The 20418-nt window shown below is 44.0% G+C and overlaps 1 protein-coding gene across 1 annotated transcript; it reads right to left on the reverse strand.

The window, feature by feature from the left end:
- Nucleotides 1-1915: 1915 nt before the first annotated feature.
- On the reverse strand, nucleotides 1916-15119 carry tmprss13a (transmembrane serine protease 13a). The gene is made up of 13 exons (XM_029714578.1): nucleotides 14985-15119; nucleotides 11292-11466; nucleotides 9683-9796; nucleotides 9094-9276; nucleotides 8759-8885; nucleotides 8341-8436; nucleotides 8035-8078; nucleotides 7753-7915; nucleotides 6893-7071; nucleotides 6536-6634; nucleotides 5929-6071; nucleotides 4547-4702; nucleotides 1916-3128 (listed from the first exon to the last, which is right to left on the reverse strand). Exons 1-13 carry the CDS (start codon nucleotides 15000-15002, stop codon nucleotides 3114-3116), a joined length of 1512 nt encoding a protein of 503 aa, XP_029570438.1. The 5' UTR covers nucleotides 15003-15119; the 3' UTR covers nucleotides 1916-3113.
- Between the last annotated feature and the right edge of the window lie 5299 nt (nucleotides 15120-20418).

The raw sequence follows: 20418 nt of genomic DNA on the forward strand, positions 1-20418 counted from the left end.
TTTAATATGTTTGTAAAATGATAATGCCCCAGAAGCCGGTGTTTGGAGGACTTATTGGCACGGTTTGCCAGCCCTTGACACACCAGTGCCAATATCAAATCAAATCAATGTTATTTGTTACATGCGCCGAATTCAACTGGTAGACCTTTCAGTGATATGCTTACTTACAAGCCCTTAACCAACAATGCAGTTTTAAGAAAAATACATAAAAAATTAAATAAAAGTAACAAATAATTAAAGAGCAGCAGTAAAATAACAATAGCGAGGAGATATACAGGGGGTACCGGTACAGAGTCAACGTGCCGGGGTACCGGTTAGTCGAGGTAATTGTGGTCCTCCAAACAGCGGCTTCTCTGGCATTACAGTCATTGTAAAGTGCCTTTGAATTCACTTTAAGAAACACGTTTGAGGATCATGCGGTGAGCTATGCATGCCTCCATTCATTTAGCCTAGCAAATGCTCATAAACTCAGCAAAAAAAATAAACATCCCTTTTTCAGGACCCTGTCTTTCAAAGATAATTCGTAAAAATCCAAATAACTTCACAGATCTTCATTGTAAAGAGTTTAAACACTGTTTCCCATGCTTGTTCAATGAACCGTAAACAATTAATGAACATGCACCTGTGGAACGGTCATTAAGACACTAACCGCTTACAGAGGCAATAGGCAATTAAGGTCACAGGAATGAAAACTCAGGACACTAAAGAGGCATTTCTACTGACTCTGAAAAACACCAAAAGAAAGATGCCCAGGGTCCCTGCTCATCTGTGTGAACGTGCCTTAGGCATGCTGTAAGGAGGCATGAGGACTGCAGATGTGGCCAGGGCAATAAATTGCAATGTCCGAACTGTGAGACGCCTACAGGAAGACAGGACGGACAGCTGATCATCCTTGCAGTGGCAGACCACGTGTAAAAACACCTGCACAGGATCGTACATCCGAACATCACACCTGCGGGACAGGTACAGGATGGCAACAACAACTGCCCGAGTTACACCAGGAACGCACAATCCCTCCATCAGTGCTCAGACTGTCCGCAATAGGCTGAGAGAGGATGGACTGAGGGCTTGTAGGCCTGTTGTAAGGCAGGTCCTCGCCAGACATCACCGGCAACAACGTCGCCTATGGGCATAAACCCACCGTCGCTGGACCAGACAGGACTGGCAAAAAGTGCTCTTCACTGACGAGTCACGGTTTTGTCTCACCAGGGGCGATGGTCGGATTCGCGTTTATCGTCAAAGGAATGAGCGTTACACCAAGGCCTGTACTCTGGAGCGGGATCGATTTGGAGGTGGAATGTCCGTCATGGTCTGGGGCGGTGTGTCACAGCATCATTGCACTGAGCTTGTTGTTATTGCAGGCAATCTCAACACTGTGCGTTACAGGGAAGACATCCTCCTCCCTCATGTGGTAGCCTTCCTGCAGGCTCATCCTTATATGACCCTCCAGCATGACAATGCCACCAGCCATATTGCTCGTTCTGTGGGTGATTTCCTGCAAGACAGGAATGTCAGTGTTCTGCCATGGCCAGCGAAGAGCCCGGATCTCAATCCCATTGAGCACCTCTGGGACCTATTGGATGGGAGGGTGAGGGCTAGGGCCATTCCCCCTGAAATGTCCGGAAACTTGCAGGTGCCTTAGTGGAAGAGTGGGGTAAGATCTCACAGCAAGAACTGGCAAATCTGGTGCAGTCCATGAGGAGGAGATGCACTGCAGTACTTAATACAGCTGGTGGCCACACCAGATACCGACTGTTACTTTTGATTTTGACCCCCCTTTGTTCAGGGACACATTATTCAATTTCTGTCTGAGGAACTTGTTCAGTTTATGTCTCAGTTGTTGAATCTTGTTATGTTCATACAAATATTTACACATGTTAAGTTTGCTGAAAATAAACACAGTTGACAGTGAGGATGTTTCTTTTTTTGCTGAGTTTATATTCCTATGCCAGAGTCAACACAAATCTATTCTGTAACAACAATGCCATGTTACAAGTGTTTATAGGCCATACCTGATGATATGTGGCTGCTGTGTTAAACAACAAATGTATTTTTCTTGAATTCATTGCTGATCAGATACTTCAGTTGTAACTGGTTCTGTTGCACTACGTTTTTACAGTTGATAGACAACTTTATCACTGTTTCAAACTTAGACTATACTCTTTTTTTAACAATAGCCTGTATAGAAATCAAAACGTCTCCGGTGCTGCAGCATGCGCTCATTCGTTGTCATGCTCTGTTGTGGTATTAAAAAAGTATCCGCTTGTCTCAAGTCATTCATTATTATTTTGGGTATAGGGGTGGGTCACTTGTTTATTTTCAAGCGTTCAGGGAGGGTCGGGTAAATATATATTTTACTAAAGGGAGGGCCATCCATTTTAATTTCAGAGAGGTCTGATTTTCTTCAGGTATCCCTCATTATAAACAATGTACAGTCCCTTACAGTAGTTATACTCCTTTCTTTCCTATGAGTTTCACATAATTAACACGAAATCATTTCTGGAGATGAATCACAAAGCACATTGCATCTCTACATTCCTTATAGATGCAACAGAAATAAGCATGCAGTCTCCCCCAAAATATTAGATTTAAAAAAACAATTAAACATAGAAGAGATGGGAGGCGTGAGTGGATATGAGGGTTGCATAGACTTAGAAAAGAGAAAGGCCAGCCATCTTAGAACCTCCTATCTCAGGTAAATATCATAAATATCCTTACTGTAAGATTAGAAAAACAGATAGGATTTAAAATCATTCAAACAACAGTGGAATCAGAGCCCAGAATGGATTGGCCTAGGTTCACATATTATAGTATCCATTGGGCATAACTACCGTAAACACAATGCATTCTGTGATTTTAGAAGGTACAGTAAAGGAACAGAAGAACACATGAACCATGGTCTTGTGTTAAAGTGCAGTATGCCTTTCCTGCTACTCCCTTAGCTAGTGGCCATCTTTTCATCTGTCGACCCTTCGATCTATCCATCTTGATCTGTCAATCTAGTATCATTCTGAGAGGACTTCATGGTGCGATGTTCAGAGGGGAAGGACAAAGAAGGCCGCCAGCGGTCTTTGGGGACAGGATGCGGCGAGCTCACTGGAAAGGAAGTGGCATCACGGACTTTCCAGCTGCAGAGGGAACAATGAGAGTTAACATACGCTATACATACAAACGTATGTAGATACCACTTCAAATTAGTGGATTCGGCTATTTCAGCCACACCCGTTTCTGACGGGTGTATATAATCGAGCACACAGACATAGACAAACACTGGCAGTAGAATGGCCTTACTGAAGAGCTCAGTGACTTTCAACGTTGCACCGTCATAGGATGCCACCCTTCCAACAAATCAGTTCGTCAAATTTCTAAACTGCTATAGATGCCCCAGTCAACTGTAAGTGCTGTTACTGTGAAGTGGAAACCTCTCGGCGCAACAACGGCTCAGCCGCGAAGTGGTAGGCCACACAAGCTCACAGAACGGGACCGGTGAGTTCTGAAGCGCGTAGTGCGTAAAATCGCCTGTCCTTGGTTGCAACACTCACTATCGAGTTCCAAATTGCCTCTGGAAGCAAAGTCAGCACAATAACTATTCGTCAGGAGCTTCATGAAATGTGTTTCCATGGCCGAGCAGACGCACACAAGCCTAAGATCACCATGCGCAATGCCAAGTGTCGGCTGGAGTGGTGTAAAGCTCATCCCCATTGGACTCCGGAGCAGTGGGAACGCGTTCTCTGGAGTGATGAATTACGCTTCACCATCTGGCAGTCTGACGGACGAATCTGGGTTTGGCGGATGCCAGGAGCATGCTACCTGCCCGAATGCATAGTGCCAACCGTAAAGTTTGGTAGCGGAAGAAAAATGGTCTGGGGCTGTTTTTCATAGTTCGAGCTAGGCCCCTTAGTTGGGGCGGCAGGTAGCCTGGCGGGTAGGAGTGTTGGACCAGTAAACAAAAGGTTGCTGGATCGAATCACTGAGCTGACAAGGTAAAAATCTGTAATTTTGTCCCTGAGCAAGGCTGTTAACCCACTGTTCCCGGGCGATTCTGTGCTTCCAACTTTGTGGCAACAGTTTGGGGAAGGCCCTTTCCTGTTTCAGCATGACAATGCCCACGTGAAAAACGTGAGGTCCATACAGAAATGGTTTGTCGAGATCGGTGTGGAAGAACTTGACTGGCCTGCACAGAGCCCTAACCTCTAGCCCATCAAACACCTTTGGGATGAATTGAAACGCCGACTGCAAACCAGGCCTAATCGCCCAACATTACTGCCTGACCTCACTAATGCTCGTGACTGAATGGAAGCAAGTCCCCGCAGCAATGTTCCAACATCTAGTGAAAAGCCTTCCCAGAAGAGTGGAGGCTCTTATAAAAGCAGAGGACTCCATATTAATTCCCATGACTTTGGAATGAGATGTTCGATGAGCAGGTGTCCACATACTTTTGGTCAAGTAGTGTAAGTCAATGGAAGATGAGCTGTGTATTAGGTGTGTATTGCATGGTGTGGTTTGATGGAACACAAGCAATCCAGGTAGTTTCTCTTCATCTCACCTGCATCTTGCTGTAGATCCAGGGCAGTAGGCTGGACACCTTGGTGTAGACCCCCGGCCTGTTACTCTGCCCACAGCCGCTGCCCCAGCTGGTCACGCCCACCAGCTGCCAAAGGTTGTTACTGGCTTGGCACACCAGAGGACCACCACTGTCTCCCTGTGAGAGAAGAGGAGAGAATGGATGAATGAACAGTTGAAGTGAGGGGCCAAGATGTGGAAAGCACCTGCTACAATATACTGTATGTTCTCATGTCGTGGATAGCAGATGAGGTAGAAGGGAATTTGAGCAGTGGGAGAGACGATTTTCTCAGCCCAAAGGCGTCTAAGATGAGGACAAGAGTTGGTGAGTAGCAGGAGAGGACAGCTGTGGATTACCGAAGTTCCGAATTTTAATGAGTAATGTTGGCACCAAACGTTCTAAGACAGTTAGTTAGACTCTGGGAAGAATTTAGAATGTTGCTGTCATGGAACGTCTGGTGTCCTTACGGAGGTCAGTTTGACAAACTATGGCTCTGTAAAACCAAAAAAAAAACATATTTTTTAAGTCTTTTGTATGTTAATGGAATAGGGAGAGATAGAGGTGAAAGGCAGGAGTAAGAGTGCTGAAAGAGTAGTAGGCCGAAATGGAACCCATGCTGACAGCGGCACATTGTACATGTGCTCCAGAGGCAGCGGCTTAAACCTCTAGAGCACCCCAGGGGCCTCATTTCTAACCGTTGCGTAAATTTCACACCAAAAATATTGAGATTTATAAACTTGGTGTACGCCGTTCATACACGTTTCCCGTTATAAATCAGACTTGACGTAAAACTGCGCGTGTGAACAAGCATTATAACTCTGGAAAACACCCTCCATTTAACTGTTATGGTAAGACTAACACCTTCTATTTTCTGTATAATTTGGAACTATTGGAATTAGGCCACGGCAGTTTCTAAAAGAAAAAGGTGAGGAATTTATTCTGCAATGGTTATAATAATAAAGTAAATAGGAAATAGATGTGTCTAATTATTTTAGAATCCAAAAACAAAAAACATAGATTTTTCCCTCTTCTCACTAATGGCAAATGGCTGCATCTTATTTTCCTTTTACATATATATTTTTATATATTAAGCGCGTCATCATATCCCCTATTTGCACAAAATACTTACTTGCCTGCTTGCAATACAATACTTCAAGCACTAGAAAATGTGTGTGGGCATGGACTGACGTTTGCGTGGAGATAAGCATATTCTCACGCCGAGTTCAGTTTGTATTAAAGCCAACGTTTGTGGTAAAACTGCAGCACGCACGTTTTGGGGTATATTTTATACGTACGCAATGTTTATAAAATGAGTCCCAAGCCCTGTAAATAGAAGAATTCAACTACAATACGTAGACATGTACCTGACAGGAGTCCCTGCCCCCGTTGAGATCTCCGGCACACAGCATGTTGTTGGACACACTGCCGGAGTATACTTTGGAGCTGTTACACACACGCACGTCGATGATGTCAACGGCCACCTCCATCAAGTCCTTGGAGGGTTTCGCTGTGAAGGGACACATACAGTACACGGTCATTCTCCAAACACACACACTTCAGCTAGCGACACTATGGCTAGTTGCACTATGTGAACTGTTGCTCTTCTGAATATAGCATGTGTTTTCTGCAATGAGAAGACGCTAAGATTGGATGAATGATGCAGGTGTAGCTTCCGTTCTCCACATCACTCTCTTTGTATCATAGAGACGGACAGGCCATATGGCAATTCTGGAAAATGCCAGATGGGCGGGTTCGTTTTTAACTCAGTGGGCCTGTCCAAATTGTTTTTGTTTCTTGTGCAAAATGATAAAAAAACGGCTGGTGTGTGGGCCTTGATGATAGAAATGGGCCGGTGTGTTAGAAATTCCCGGTCCGAATTCTGGTCCCAGTCTGTCCCTGTTGTTTCACTGTAAGATGAACACTATTTCCTTTCGTATAGTCCATTTCTCACTCCCTTGTCTCTCTTCCTACCTGCCCCCTCATCTGTTGTTCCGAATCCCGAGGTCCAGCATTTGGTTCCATGGGGGAATGTCTGGTCAAAGGCTGGCAAACAGGCAGGCTGAACTGCATCTGAATAAAACAACACAAACAGTAAGTTAGAGTAACAGAGCGGGCATTCTGACTTCAGACACTTTCGTAACACATAGTTACAAAAATGACACACGTACGCACACCCATACGCACCCATGTGAGGTTACCATTCTGAGAGTGGATGCATCCCAGGCATTTAGAGCTCAAAGGGCAAACATTTTTACAGTGCTGTACCAACATTGATGCTAGCGTTTCCCTAGCGTTTCCCTGATATAGAAGGAATAGAGCCGTACTCACTAGTGAAGTCCACTGGTGAGGCCAGCTTCAGTATGGCGATGTCCTGGTCGTTGGTTACATTGTTGTAGTTCTCATTCACAATGATCTTCTCTACGAGGTAGGGAGAAGGAAGCTTGTCTTGTGTCACCACTCCTCCGTACACGCGCCACTTACTGGCATCAAGAACCGGAGGGAGCGGCCTTCAATGGGTACGGAAAAAAATACAATCAAATTATAATGAATTTACTTCTCAAACCAAGGCTGTAGTTTATGACACAGATTATGTTATTATTATGGTAATAAGGTGTATAATTGAGTTTGGTTGTCAAAGTGAGGGTTGTTGAGCTGATGAGGGGTTGTCATGCTGCTTATTCTTGAGTCACGCTGAGCAAGTTGCTGCACAGATTCACTACTAGTCTGTGTTTTATATGGATATGTGTTAGTAAAAGGACTGACATTCTCCTTAGGCTAATGGTGCGTTCATGACCCTGTCGGAAACTCGGAAATACAAGCTTCCGAGTGGGAACAAATCCATTTGAATTGTCCTCTAACGAGTCATTAAAAGTCATACTCCCTAGCATCACCCGAGTACTCCGGTATTGTCGGACATGCTGAACTCTGACTAAGGACTTCTTGTTGTTTCACTTATCAAAAACAATCCATTTATATGTTGTTGTTTTTTTACACTGTTTACGAGCATTATCGCTGTGCTTTCCGTTTACGGTTGGAGTAGCTAGCTTGGCATTCTCAACGAGTTCAAGACATGAACGCAGCGGAGAGGGTAAGCTGTGGAGCTGTTACCAAGGATCTACATAGCGTGTTTAGAATTAGAACCAAGGGATCCGTTTGGAACTGAGCCTTGTTGTCCTCTAGTCACTGACCCGGGGAAGCAGTGGGCAGCTGTCACCACAAAGTCAGGGGACACCAGGATCCCTCCACAGACGTGTGATCCACCAAAGTGTAGAGAGAGTTGCCAGGGCCATTGGCCCAGCTTGGCAACACTGCCCCCAACGATCCGGGAGGACAACTGTTGACGTCCACAATCTCGGAAAAGGGGAAGAAGTGATCAAATGTTTGTATCTAATTTAACTAGAAGTCAAATTCAAATAGAAGGTTGATATAGACCTGCCTGGTGAAATATGACCAGATTGAGAGCTCCTTACCAACACACTGCAGAGAGACAGTATTCTGGTCAGGGCAGGACGAGCTACACAGCAACACAAGCACAACCATGTCAGGAACTCACGATCTAACATTAAACCACACTGGGATATGTGCAGCATGGTTACAGTTGATTTGAAACAGCCTTCATGAGGCTTATAATGCAGCTATAATGACATACCATTACATCCCAACCAGTCATGACAGATAATGACAGTGTATGACTTAACGCCATCATTCCCTCGACATTACTGGGACTAAAATGAGTAAATACATATGTTCTAAGGTTTGTAGAGAAGTTCTCTTACCTGACATTGACCTGGCCCTGGATGGGTAAAGACGATCTGTTGTTCAGGGTTAGAGCAATGGACTGCTGGGATTTCACTGCCTTGGTCGCAAAGGACCTGCATGGTCGACACACACAAACACATTTAGATTCTGTCTGCCAAAGCAATACGAAAATCAATTCCCCTCCCATGAAGCATTCCCAGAAAGTCAATTTGGCCACAGGCACACCAACCCCAGAGAGAGAGGAGAGCAGAGATTCAATCTGAGAGTAAATAATGAAAATGGCAGCGGTGAAATTAGACGTCACTGAGCAAATGCCTGTGAGAGAAAGTAGTTGCTTTGAGAGGTAGCGTATACAAAAGGCTGTTCTGAGAGAAAGTGATTGCTCTCTAACGGTAGCTTATGAAATGGCCGTTGTGAAAAAAGGTGATGTCTTACTTTCTGAAGCCCAGTTGGGCACAGGTTCGGTTGGCGTAGCTCTGGTCCCATCCCTGGTAACACACTGGGAGAAAACGACCGTCCTGAGACGTTCTGACCTGTAGAGCACCGTCCGCCCCAAACCTCACTGGAGAGAGAGAGGGAGAGAGAGAGAGAGAGAGAGAGAGAGAGAGAGAGAGAGAGAGAGGAGGGATGGCATACAAGATACGAAAAGGGTTGTGTTTCTCTGCTTGTCATACGTCGAGTGTACACCGAGACACCTGGCTTTCATTTCTGTACACCTACCCGCAAGTCTGTATGTCTGTCTGTTGTGTTGTGTGTGAGAGTGTGCTTACCACAGCTAGACTCATCCGTGCCCAGTTGGCAGTCCAGCAGAGCGTCACATTGGACGGTGGAGTTGGAGCAGGTGTCATGAACGGGCACGCTCAACTGCTTCTCATCCTCATGGTGCCCCTCATCCTCACTGTCATGGTGGTCGAGGGTGGCAGCCGCTGTTGCCGACCTGGTACCGTAACGCACTACCCAGAGAGAGAGAGAGAGAGAGGAAATATGTGCAACATGGTCACAGCTGATTTGAAACAGCCTTCACGAGGCCTATAATGTAGCTATAAGAGAGAGAGAGAGAGCGAGAGAGGCGGAGGAAGGGTTGGATGGGGTAGGTTGGGGGCCACAGAGAACGTGTAAGGGTGGGGAGAAGAGGAGAGACAGAGGAAGTGGTAGCAGAGGAAGACTGTCAATGTCTGTACAAATACAGAAGGGAAAGGGTAGAGTTGCACGACTGAATGCATTCAACCGAAATGCGTCTTCCGCATTGAACCCGACCCCTCCTGAATCAGAGAGTAGCTTACAAATAAATGAGTAAACAGGCTTACAAATACATGAGTAACAACATAAGAATAAATATGACGACCACCCTGGCCTTACCTCCGAGCCAGATGGCAATGGCCAGGAGGAGCAGCAGAACGATGCCTGCTGACCCACCAAAGCACTTGGCACTACGGTGGCAGCATTTGTGTTTCTTCTTGTTGACAGGAAGAGCTGGAAAAACACACACGACATACACGTCAAAACAGATATATCTTCCCCAGGAGACCATATACAAACCAGACACTGAGTGTGCAAAAACATAAAGAACACCTTCCTAATATTGAGTCGCACTCCCTTTTTGCCTTCACATTGGGTCATGGACTCTACAAGGTGTCGAAAGCATTCCACAGAGATACTGGCCAATGTTGACTCCAATGCTTCTCATAGCTATGTCAGGTTGGTTGGATGTCCTTTGGGTGGTGGACCATTCTTGATACACACGGGAAACTGTTGAGCGTGAAAAACCCAGCAGGATTGCAGTTCTTTACACACTTAAGCCTGTGTGCCTGGCACCTACTGTCTTGCCCATTCCCCCTCTGAATGGCACAGATACACAATCTGTCTCAATTGTCTCAAGGCTTAAAAATCCTTCTTTAACCTGTCTCCTCCCCTTCATCTACACTGATTGAAGTAGATTTAACTAGTGAAATCAATAAGGGATCTGTCACGTTCACTGTCCTCAAACTCCCTGTCATAAATCAGCCAAGGCGCAGCGTGCCGGTAATTCCACATCCTTTATTTTACGTGAAACCGAACAAAACAATAAACAGGATAAACAGAAATGACCGTGACGCAACTGAGGCGCACACAAAACACTCACAGAAAGAATAATTACCCACAAACATAGGTGGTGAAGAGGCTACCTAAGTATGATTCCCAATCAGAGACAACGATAGACAGCTGCCTCTGATTGGAAACCATACTCGGCCAAAACAAAAAAATATAATGACATAGAATGCCCACCCCATGTCACACCCTGACCTAACCAAACAGAGAAAAACAGCTCTCTCAGGTCAGGGCGTGACAGGATCATAGCTTTCACCTGGATTCACCTGGTCAGTCTACGTCACGGACAGAGCAGGTGTTCCTAATGTTCTGTACACTCAGTGTATAGACACCACATAATGCTGTCACGTCCTGACCAGCAGATGGAGCTAGTGTTTTAATTTTGGGGTCAGGACGTGGCAGGTTTGTGTTTGTTAAATGTTGGGTTGATGATTGGGACTTCCAATTGAAGGCAGGTGTGTATAGTTGCCTTTGATTGGAAGTCCTATATAGGTGTGTGTGTTTGTTTTTGGGGTTGTGGGGAATTGTTTTGCACTGTGTTTTTTAAGCCTGCAAACTGTTGCTGTCGTGGTTTTTTTGTTTTCCGGTGGATGCTTTACTCCTTTTGTTGGGGAAATAAAATATGAGTATCCACACTTCCGCTGCGCCTTGTTCCTCCATTACAGACGACAACCGTGACAAATGCAGACAGATAACTAGGGAGTTAAAATCACACTTCTCAAGGATGTTTTTGTATTGCTACCAATTCTGTTGAAACTTCTATTATTTTACACTACTTTAACTGGTGGTTTGTAGTCCCCTGAAAGCAAATAAGGAATGGAAGGAACTGGACTAGGACAAAACTGGGATAGTCAGGCAGTAGATAGAGAGTACTACTCACATATACTGGGCTGGCAGATGTGTTGCGCAGCCACTGGTGGGGGGTGCTGGGGGATGTAGTGTAGCTGGTTGGGAGGAGTGTGCCTTGGACCCGCTCCATAGAATGCCTCTTCATAGGACGGGAGGGGCGGGACGGTTTGTACCTCAACAGAGTAGTATGGAGGAGGGAGCTCGTACTGCAGGGGAGAACACAGAGAAAAAGACAAAAGGTTAAGCAGCAAAAGGTTAAGCAGTCAGGATCAAACACCCATGTGGGAACTTAAAGTCCCAGTGTTTTGTATCATGTTGTATATATTTAACATTGTAAAAGTGTAAAAAAAAAAGTGATCAGTTTTATTTCCTGATAGTTGGTGGTTGATAATACAATCTACACAGGACCTTCAAAATGACATCGCTAGGTGGTATAGGTTTATGGTCCAGTGCAGTCAAAACTGTGATTTCCCTGTGTTTTATATAATAATACTTTGAAATTGTACAAAATATGATAATGCCTTTTTAATGTAAGAGCTGTTGGAAAAGACAGTCTGAAATGTCATTGTTTTGTTGGGGTGGAGTTTTGGACTGCCTGGTGACATCACTAGGTGGTAAATTAGTTAATAGACCAATAAGAAAGAGGGTTCCAAACCTCTCTACCAATAACAGCTTTTCTTCAGTTTTCCCCTCCCCACTCAGACCACTCCAAGACAGTCCTAGGAAAAATCTTGCTTGAGAAATTGCTCTTTGCTAAAAAGCTATTTGTTTGCCTTTGATCATTTTAATTGAGAACAATCACAATAAGGTACTTAATTATTAGCCAGAAATGATTTGATATTGAGGTAAAAATGCTGATTGGACTTTTTAATAGACCAATAACAGAGTTCAAAACTGTTCTGCCAATAACAGCTAGTTTTCAGTTTTCTCCTCCCCACTCAGACCACTCCTAGACAATCTTAGCAAAATTATTTTTTGAGAAAGTATTTTGCTAAAAAGCTATTTTTGTTTCTTTTTTTACTATTTTAACGGAAAACTATTACAGTAAGGCACTGAATTGTTTGCCAGAAATGATTTGATATTGAGATTTTTTTTTAAACGGCTGCATTGGGCCTTTAATAATCCCCAGTAAAACAACTTCCATGCAGGAACCCCGATTCTTCCATAAACAACAGTGTACGGGGTGCTGCCAAGAGGACACATGTTGATTGCGAACAGGGCTTACAGATGGTTGATGATTGGTGAAAAACAACCACATTCTAGTATCTACAGGTTAGATATAACTCATTGTCAGCCATAATCATATCATCCTCATCGAGCGAGTTTGAGATCCCAACACCTGAATAACCAACTCAAGCACAATGGAAGGTCCCATGTCTCTAGGCAACAATGTGCCGGGATTCCCAATTGGCCCCTTATTAATTTCCTCCATTCTTTATCATGCTCTCATTTCTGCTTTATATTCATCTGCTCCCCATAGCGCATTCAAGCATCTCAGACAATAGAGCTAATCAACGTTGCCAAGGACAAGCTCACATTGCCCCCCAGGAGTCTCTATTGTTGCCACGGAGAAGAAAGGTGGCTGCCATGGAGACAACAGAACAGCAAATTCCAAAATCAAGTTGTGGTCGTCCACCTGTCCCTGGCTGGCTGCTGCCAGGTTGTATCACACATACACAGGTGATTTGTAACCCACAATCAAACACAGGTGCAGGTCAGTCAGTCGGATAGTGTGCTTTCCTCCCCCTGTGGCTGGGTGACAGAGAGCCAGGGTTCAACACTGGCTTTGAGTTCTGTCTCTCTTTTCCTTGACGCTAAATGGACACCTTTTCACTTTACGCTGTGTGTTTATTCGGGGGAGGGGGGATGGGGTGCATTCCAGTCATGTTTCCTTGTAGGGATGACATTGCTTTTAACTTCCCTAACTGGTTCCGATGTTGGGACTTTGGCTGATCTGCGCATGGCGATGTTTATGTTGCAGTGACCGACATGGAAAGAATCTGCTTCCTGTACAACACGCATGCACACACATAAATTACCTCCACACTGATTCTGGTTCTAAATAAACAGAATAAAAACTAACGGACAACTAGATAAAGCTCAAACCAAGTTTATTCACCCACTGGGTCAAACAGCTGCAAAGACAAAGACATGTTTACACAAGCACATATTTACATCTTCCTCCTATGCTGAGCCTCCTCCTTGCACATCTGGACAGCCAATGCATCTCTGTTGCTAGACAGGACTTCAGTCATTACTGTTCTCTCACTTCATCTGATCTGACCTCGGCCCAAATTCCTCACTCCTCCCCAAATCACAGCAGTCCTACCTCATCTGTTGACTGAAACCAGACTGTGGCCCTTCTCCGCCCCGTAGGACACCTGAGACGTAACAATAACATGTTCTTCCTGCACTCCCCTTTCTCACTCGGTAGATTTCCATACCCTCAGTTCTAACACGGTAACAAGAATAAGGCTATTTCCTATTTCATGTTCAGAAGTTAGTACCCAACACCACAACAGATGAGAAGTGTGCTCTGCTCTACATATACAGTGGATGTGCTATGGATTGGTGGAGATTTACACAACATTGCAAGATTCTTAGGTGGAGTTGTGATTTCAGAGGCCCTAGGCTGTAGCGATGATCACAAGGATCATTAGATCCTATAGGTCTACAGCAGACGTGGATCATATTGAAGTGTTTGTCTGGTTGTCTGTCTTGGTGACAGAGAGCAGCCTCCAGGGCACAGTCAGTAATAATACCAGTTTATAACCTAAACCTTTTCTTTGGTAAACAGCTCCAGTTTCATGACCATAGGCACCAAACTCCAACGCAAACGAACCAGAATGCTGTCCCAAGTTTTATATTCAGTTGGTGGAAGAGCCGGCTTGCCTGAATTCCCAACTGAATCAACATAGGTCAATAGACATTGTTCCAGGTTTTATGTTTCAGTTACATTTCAAAGGGAAGACTGTACTTATAAAACATTGAAGTTGTTATATACTGTAACTTTGAACTTCAATTCCAAAGAGTACCTTTGAGCTCAATACTAGATCTGTAGGTAAAATGAAACCAGCCCACATTGATTGTTGATTCATTAATCAAGACAGATAAATCCTCTCTGTTACAGATGGAACTCCACAGTAGCAGGGTAGAGTAGGCCTATTGGGCTCATTACCACCACAGGTCTTATTTCACAATCTGCCCCCGTATTTTGGTTCCACAAACTGGGTGAATAGACTAGTTTGAGCCATAAAACCACTATCCATTTAGATGAAGAACCCCGACTTTCAACATAATATTTCCCACATGGAGGATTCAACATCAATTCAAAACACCATGCGAAGCAACACAGTACAGAGATCGGAGACAGAGGCGATCGCAATGAGATCATATGGGGCTCCAGCGACACACCAGCTTGACCCTGTGCCTCGGTCTCCTGGTAACATGTCAACACAAATTGGTTCACATATCCTGCAATCTGTCCATGATGTGGCAAAGAGTACAACTTTTGAGAGCATCCAGCAATACACAAGGAAAGGCCACTTTTAGTTAAATAACCCACTCTGACAGAGGAAAGTGAGAGTACGAGTACAGTATGGTCAGTGTATGAGAAAGAAAATAGTCTTGTTTTGGAAGCTGGTGACAGAAATTAGCCCATGGGAAACAGATAGAGAACCAGAGAAGCAGAGAACACGGAGGAGAGGATAAAGGAAGAACTTACAGGGTCATGCTTTGCCATCGGACGCTGGGGGAGCAGTGAGAAGAGTGGAGGTGAGACCTGGTAGGAGGGGCTTTTCACAGGGCCACTCAAACAGTCACAGAACAGTGATCAGAGCATGCTGACGCCACATTTGGCACTCCTTCTTTCCTCTCACTGTCTAACCCTGGACCCCTCCACCCAGGCCACACAGGTGGGACTGCCCCCCTCCATCCAACCCTCCCTCTCTCATCTCCTCTTCACTGAAATGGGTGTGTCCCAGTGCGCTACTTTCCCACCCGCCAGACCGGTTTCAAGGTAGCCAAGGAGAGACAAAGATTGATTCACACCGTGTGGCCTGCTCCATTCCGGCTCAGGTGACACCAGCTGGGCAATCAGCGCCAGGGACCAAAATGGCGTCCTCTCAGACAGCCACATTTTATTTATGTGGCAGATCTTTTTCTCAGGACCTCAGTTTGAAAAATTCTGTCTGCCAGTAGTCACAACTCATGTGATGTAGAGTTGTTCCAAATACATAGCAGTTGATCCAATCAAATATGTAGACATTATATTGAAATATTGAGTTGAAATACCTATCAAACTCAAACAAATGTACAAAACTAAATCGTGTTGCCCATACACATACTTCATCTTCATAATCAGGTAACACTGGGATGTTCATGAAATGAACAGCGCTTAGGGAAACAAATAGAATGGCACCGTGTCAGCGCAGTTAACGAACTTTAGATGTCTTACTCAATATGCCTTTGTGAGCCCACAGTATTTATAGAAAGTGCTTTGTCATAAAACAAGAGCTTCCTTATGGGAAGAATGTGTTTATTTTGTGAGGGTTTTTGTGTAACTGCGTTTGTGTGCATCCTTGGGTGCAGATAAAATATATTTAATTAGTGATGTCACGGTGTACAAAAATGAGCTCAGACTGCATTCCTTCTACTAGGGAAAGCACAGGCATGCAGACAAGCACCCGTAATCACACACACACACACACACACACACACACACACACACACACACACACACACACACACACACACACACACACACACACACACACACACTTTAAAGTCAAATGATCTTAGTTTCATTATTGAAAGCCTCAATAGAATGCTGCTTATTTTCATGGCCTCAAACACCTCTTCCTCCTAGTGGTGTAAAGTACTTAAGTAAAAACACTTTAGAGTGCTACTTAAGTCGTTTTTTGGGGGGTACCTGTAATTTACATTACTATTTATATTTTTGACAACTTGTACTTTTACTTCACTACATCCCTTAAGAAAATATTGTACTTTTTACTCCATACAAAAGTACTCGTTACATTTTGAATGCTTAGCAGGACAGGAAAATGGTCCAATTCATGCACTTATCAACAGAACACTCTGGTCATCCCTACTGCCTCTGATCTGGTGGACTCACTAAACACACATTCTTTGTTTGTAAATTATGTCTGAATGTTGGAGTGTGCCCCTGGCTATCTGTAAATTAAAACAACTGGAAAATGGTGCCATCTGGTTAGCTTAAAATAAGGAATTTGAAATTATTTATACTTTTACTTTTACTTTTGATACTTAAGTATATTTCAGCAATTACATTTACTTTTGATACAAGTATATTTTAAACCAAATACTTTAAGACTTTTACTCAAGTGGAATTTTACTGGGTGACTTTGACTTTTACTTGAGTCATTTGAGTCATTTTCTATTAAGGGATCTTTACTTTTACTCAAGTATGAAAATTGGGTACTTTTTCCACCACTACTTCCTCCTAAACCTTGGACACTAGTAAAATTAACAAAAGGAAGGAGCTACCGACAATCATCTATGGTTAAGTTAACCATAACAAATGATGCCGCCTTCAGCAGAATATGAAGCAGACTTTAAAAACTGAAATCAGCATTTACAGAGGCGACGTAATAGTACATATGTTAACACAAAACAATGAACACAGACCATGAGGATAGGTAACGGTTGGCTAATGTAATAATCATAAAAGGTGAAAATATGTTAATTTATGCTGTCTGTTCACAAGACATAGACGTATCGTGATTCTTACATGTTTCCAGGAGAGTGCGTCTTAAAAAGCATATCAAAAGATTGGGAAGGTTGACAATTAACTTGCATTAACCACTTATCACCACCAGAGGGTGATAGACACCAGATTCGATGTACCATGCGCTATCTACTGCTCTCCGCTAGAGGTCATCGTTATGGATCACGAAACCACTATTGTCTCAACTCAACTGAGCTGCATTTGTGTGGTGGTGTCCATTTTTAGAAGAGAAACCAAGAGACATAGATCGAAAGAGAAATAGTGCCGATGTTGAATTACTAGAAAAAGGAAGTGGACAGGCGACAAAGCGAGAGACAGTAGCTAAAACCATCAAATTAAATGACATTTTATTTGTCACATGCTTTGTAAACATCCGGTGTAGGCTAACAGTAAAATGCTTACCTACAGGTTCTGGGAAGACAAAAAACAATAACACGATACACTACACAGTGTAATAATGTGTTTGTGTTTGTGATTGACTCTACATACATTAATGAGAGAAAATTGATAGGGGTACTCACAGTGCTTGGAGAGGAAACATTCAATGTGCCAGTGGATGAGCTTCAGTTCATGTCAGGAGAGAGATGACAATGGTAGTGGAGTGGACATCACCTCTTAATCAGGAAACAAAATGGGACTTAGCTGTAAATACAAACAGCAGATACATTCCATTACAACTGCGCCATCGTAGGTTAGGACAACAAGTTTCTCCATGAAGTTAAACTCAGACATCTCAGAATTCACAAAGCCAAACACAAACTGCGCATCTCGCCCACTTGACACATCAAAGTGGCTCAAGAAACGTTCCTGAATAAAGCTCTGATCATCCACATACCTGACGATAACTGACAACTGCAAGCAGACTGGTGGCGCCATAGCTCCCTGAGTGGTGGGGCAATTTAAACCTCCTAGGGCCTGGAGTTTTTCCTCATCTGTTAACCTAACCAGGAAAACTCTGGACCCTACAAGGTATGACAGTGATTAATCAGTTGTAAAAAGGTTTTATGTGTCTTGTTTTGTACGCTTTGTACAAATAATAAAACGCAGAACTACAGGATGTTTCTTAACATAACTCTTTATTAACTAGCTACAACTACATGTTCGCCTTTCTCCAACCACGATCAACTGACGATGCCCTAACCGTCTGGGTGGTCTTAACCAATCACTGCACAGTAGGATACGGCGGTAAAATGCATCCAATTATAATTCAGTATGTATTCACATATGAATATTACATCCCCCTTCTTTTAAAACAAAATACAAATGTTTACATATTCTAAGCTTTTCTTTTGAATACATGCTCTGTAGTTTGAACTCAAGGTAAGTAACCATTTATATTGCATAACACACCAACTGAATCAACATAGACTCTGAAACAATGATCCAACATACTGTTACTTTTAGAACAAGGGATTCTCAGCAACTCAGCTTTCACTGTAGAAATGACATCTTAACATTTCAAACAAATACAATACCAAAGCATTTCAAGTGAACTTTCAATAACAAGTTTACAGTCTGGAACTCTTTTAGGGCAGCGATCCGCCTACACCCTTTGACATTTCACAGGTAGAGGACAGCTCTGGGCTTGACCTCTCTTCCTGACCTTGTGCGATATGATGTTGAGCATGCTTCTGTGTCAGTCAACAGCTCTTGTGGTGTTGCAGGTAAGTATGGTGTATGTTGTGCTGTGTGTGTGTTTAGTCCATCACGTTCTCTTTCAGGGGAACAGTTCATCTCATCAGTGTGTTGTTCTTTTGTGTTCTGTAAGTGACGACGATTGCGGCGGTACACTGCTCCTTCTGCTGTGCGGACGTGATATGAACGTTCAGTGTCAGCTGGCTGGATGACGACTGCTGGTTTCCAGAGGCCATGCTCCTGGATTCTAACTGACTCTCCGTCGATCAGTGGTGGCAGTGGTCTAGCTGACCTGTCGTAGTATCGCTTTTGTTGTTGTTGTCTCTGTGCACGTTTTCCATGCATTTCATTGTAGCTGACGACCTCAGGTTGCAGCTGCTGGTTGGTGCTGGGAAGGGTTGAGCGAAGTCTGCGGCTCATCAACAGCTGGGCTGGTGATTTGAAGTTGTCAACTGGAGTGTTGCGGTATTCAAGGAGACTGAGATAGGGGTCTCTCTTGTCTGCTTTTGCTTTGTCCATGAGTGATTTTGCAATCTGCACAGATTTTTCAGCAAGGCCATTACTTTGAGGGTAATGTGGGCTTGTGGTGACGTGTGAACTCCCATGCTTTTGTGAAGGATTCAAACTCATTTGATTTGTAACAGGGCCCATTGTCAGATATTAAAGTCTCTACAATGCCATGCCTGGCAAAGGCTGCTTTTAGCTTGTGTATCACAGCTGCAGATGTGGTGCTGTGAAGCTTGTCGAGTTCGAAGTATCTGCTGTAGTAGTCCACTGTTACGATGTAGTCCTCGTTGTTCCAGGTGAACAGATCGGTTGCCACGACCTGCCAGGGTCGGTCTGGGATACAGTGAGGTAACATTGGCTCTTTGGTGTTTGAGGGGCGTCTTTCAAGACAGATGGTGCATCTACCAACAATGTCCTCTATTTGTTTGCACATTCCAGGCCAAAACATAATGTCCCGTGCTCTCTGTTTGCACTTTTCCATGCCCATGTGTCCAGCATGGATCTTTGTCAAAATCTCTTCTCTGAGACTGGTAGGAATAATGATTTTCTCTCCTTTGAAAATGATTCCGTTGATCTGTGATAGTTCATCACGATGGTTCCAGAATTCTGAGACGCTCTGAGGGCATTTTCTCCTCTCCTCAGGCCATCCATCCTGTATGACTTCCCTCAGCTGTGTGAGTTGAGAGTCCTTTCCTGTTTCTGCTTGGATCTCCTTCAGTTTTGTGTCACTAACTGGTAAGTTGCTGTACACAGTGTGTACTTGCATGTCCATGCCTTCACTGAGGCTGCTGTCCTTGTAGGTAAGAAACTTCCTGGAGAGTGTGTCTGCGACAGGGATGTCTTTGCCTGGACGGTGAGTGATTGTGAAGTCGTATTTTTGTAGTTGAAGGATCATTCTCTGTAGCCTTGGCGGGGCTGCAGCTAGTGGTTTCCTCATGATTGACTCAAGGGGCTTGTGGTCGGATTCCACAATGACTTGTCGTCCATATACGTACTGATGGAAACGTTTACATCCGAACAGAATGGCATAGAGCTCCTTTTCAATTTGAGCGTAGTTGATTTCACAGTCTGTGAGAGATTTGGAAGCGTAGCCGATGGGCTTTCCTTCTTGCAGTAGCACTGCACCTAGTCCATACTTCGACGCGTCCACTTGGAGTCTGAGCTCTTTGTTGGGGTCGTAGTAGGCAAGGATTGGTCCTGGTTCTCTCGTGATCAAGTCTTTCACATTCTGGAAAGCAATGTCGTGTTG

The sequence above is a fragment of the Salmo trutta genome, chromosome 26 (genome assembly GCF_901001165.1).
Source record: "Salmo trutta chromosome 26, fSalTru1.1, whole genome shotgun sequence".
NCBI lineage: Eukaryota > Metazoa > Chordata > Actinopteri > Salmoniformes > Salmonidae > Salmo > Salmo trutta.

Excerpts from the sequence above, each read along its gene's own strand:
- tmprss13a (XM_029714578.1), bottom strand. Across the intron at positions 9,797-11,291 it reads CATCTGCCAGCCCAGTATAT|CTCTTCCTGTCAACAAGAAG; the intron begins GTGAGTAGTACT and ends GTGTTTTTCCAG. Across the intron at positions 4,703-5,928 it reads GGGGCAGGGACTCCTGTCAG|GGAGACAGTGGTGGTCCTCT; the intron begins GTACATGTCTAC and ends CTTCTCTCACAG.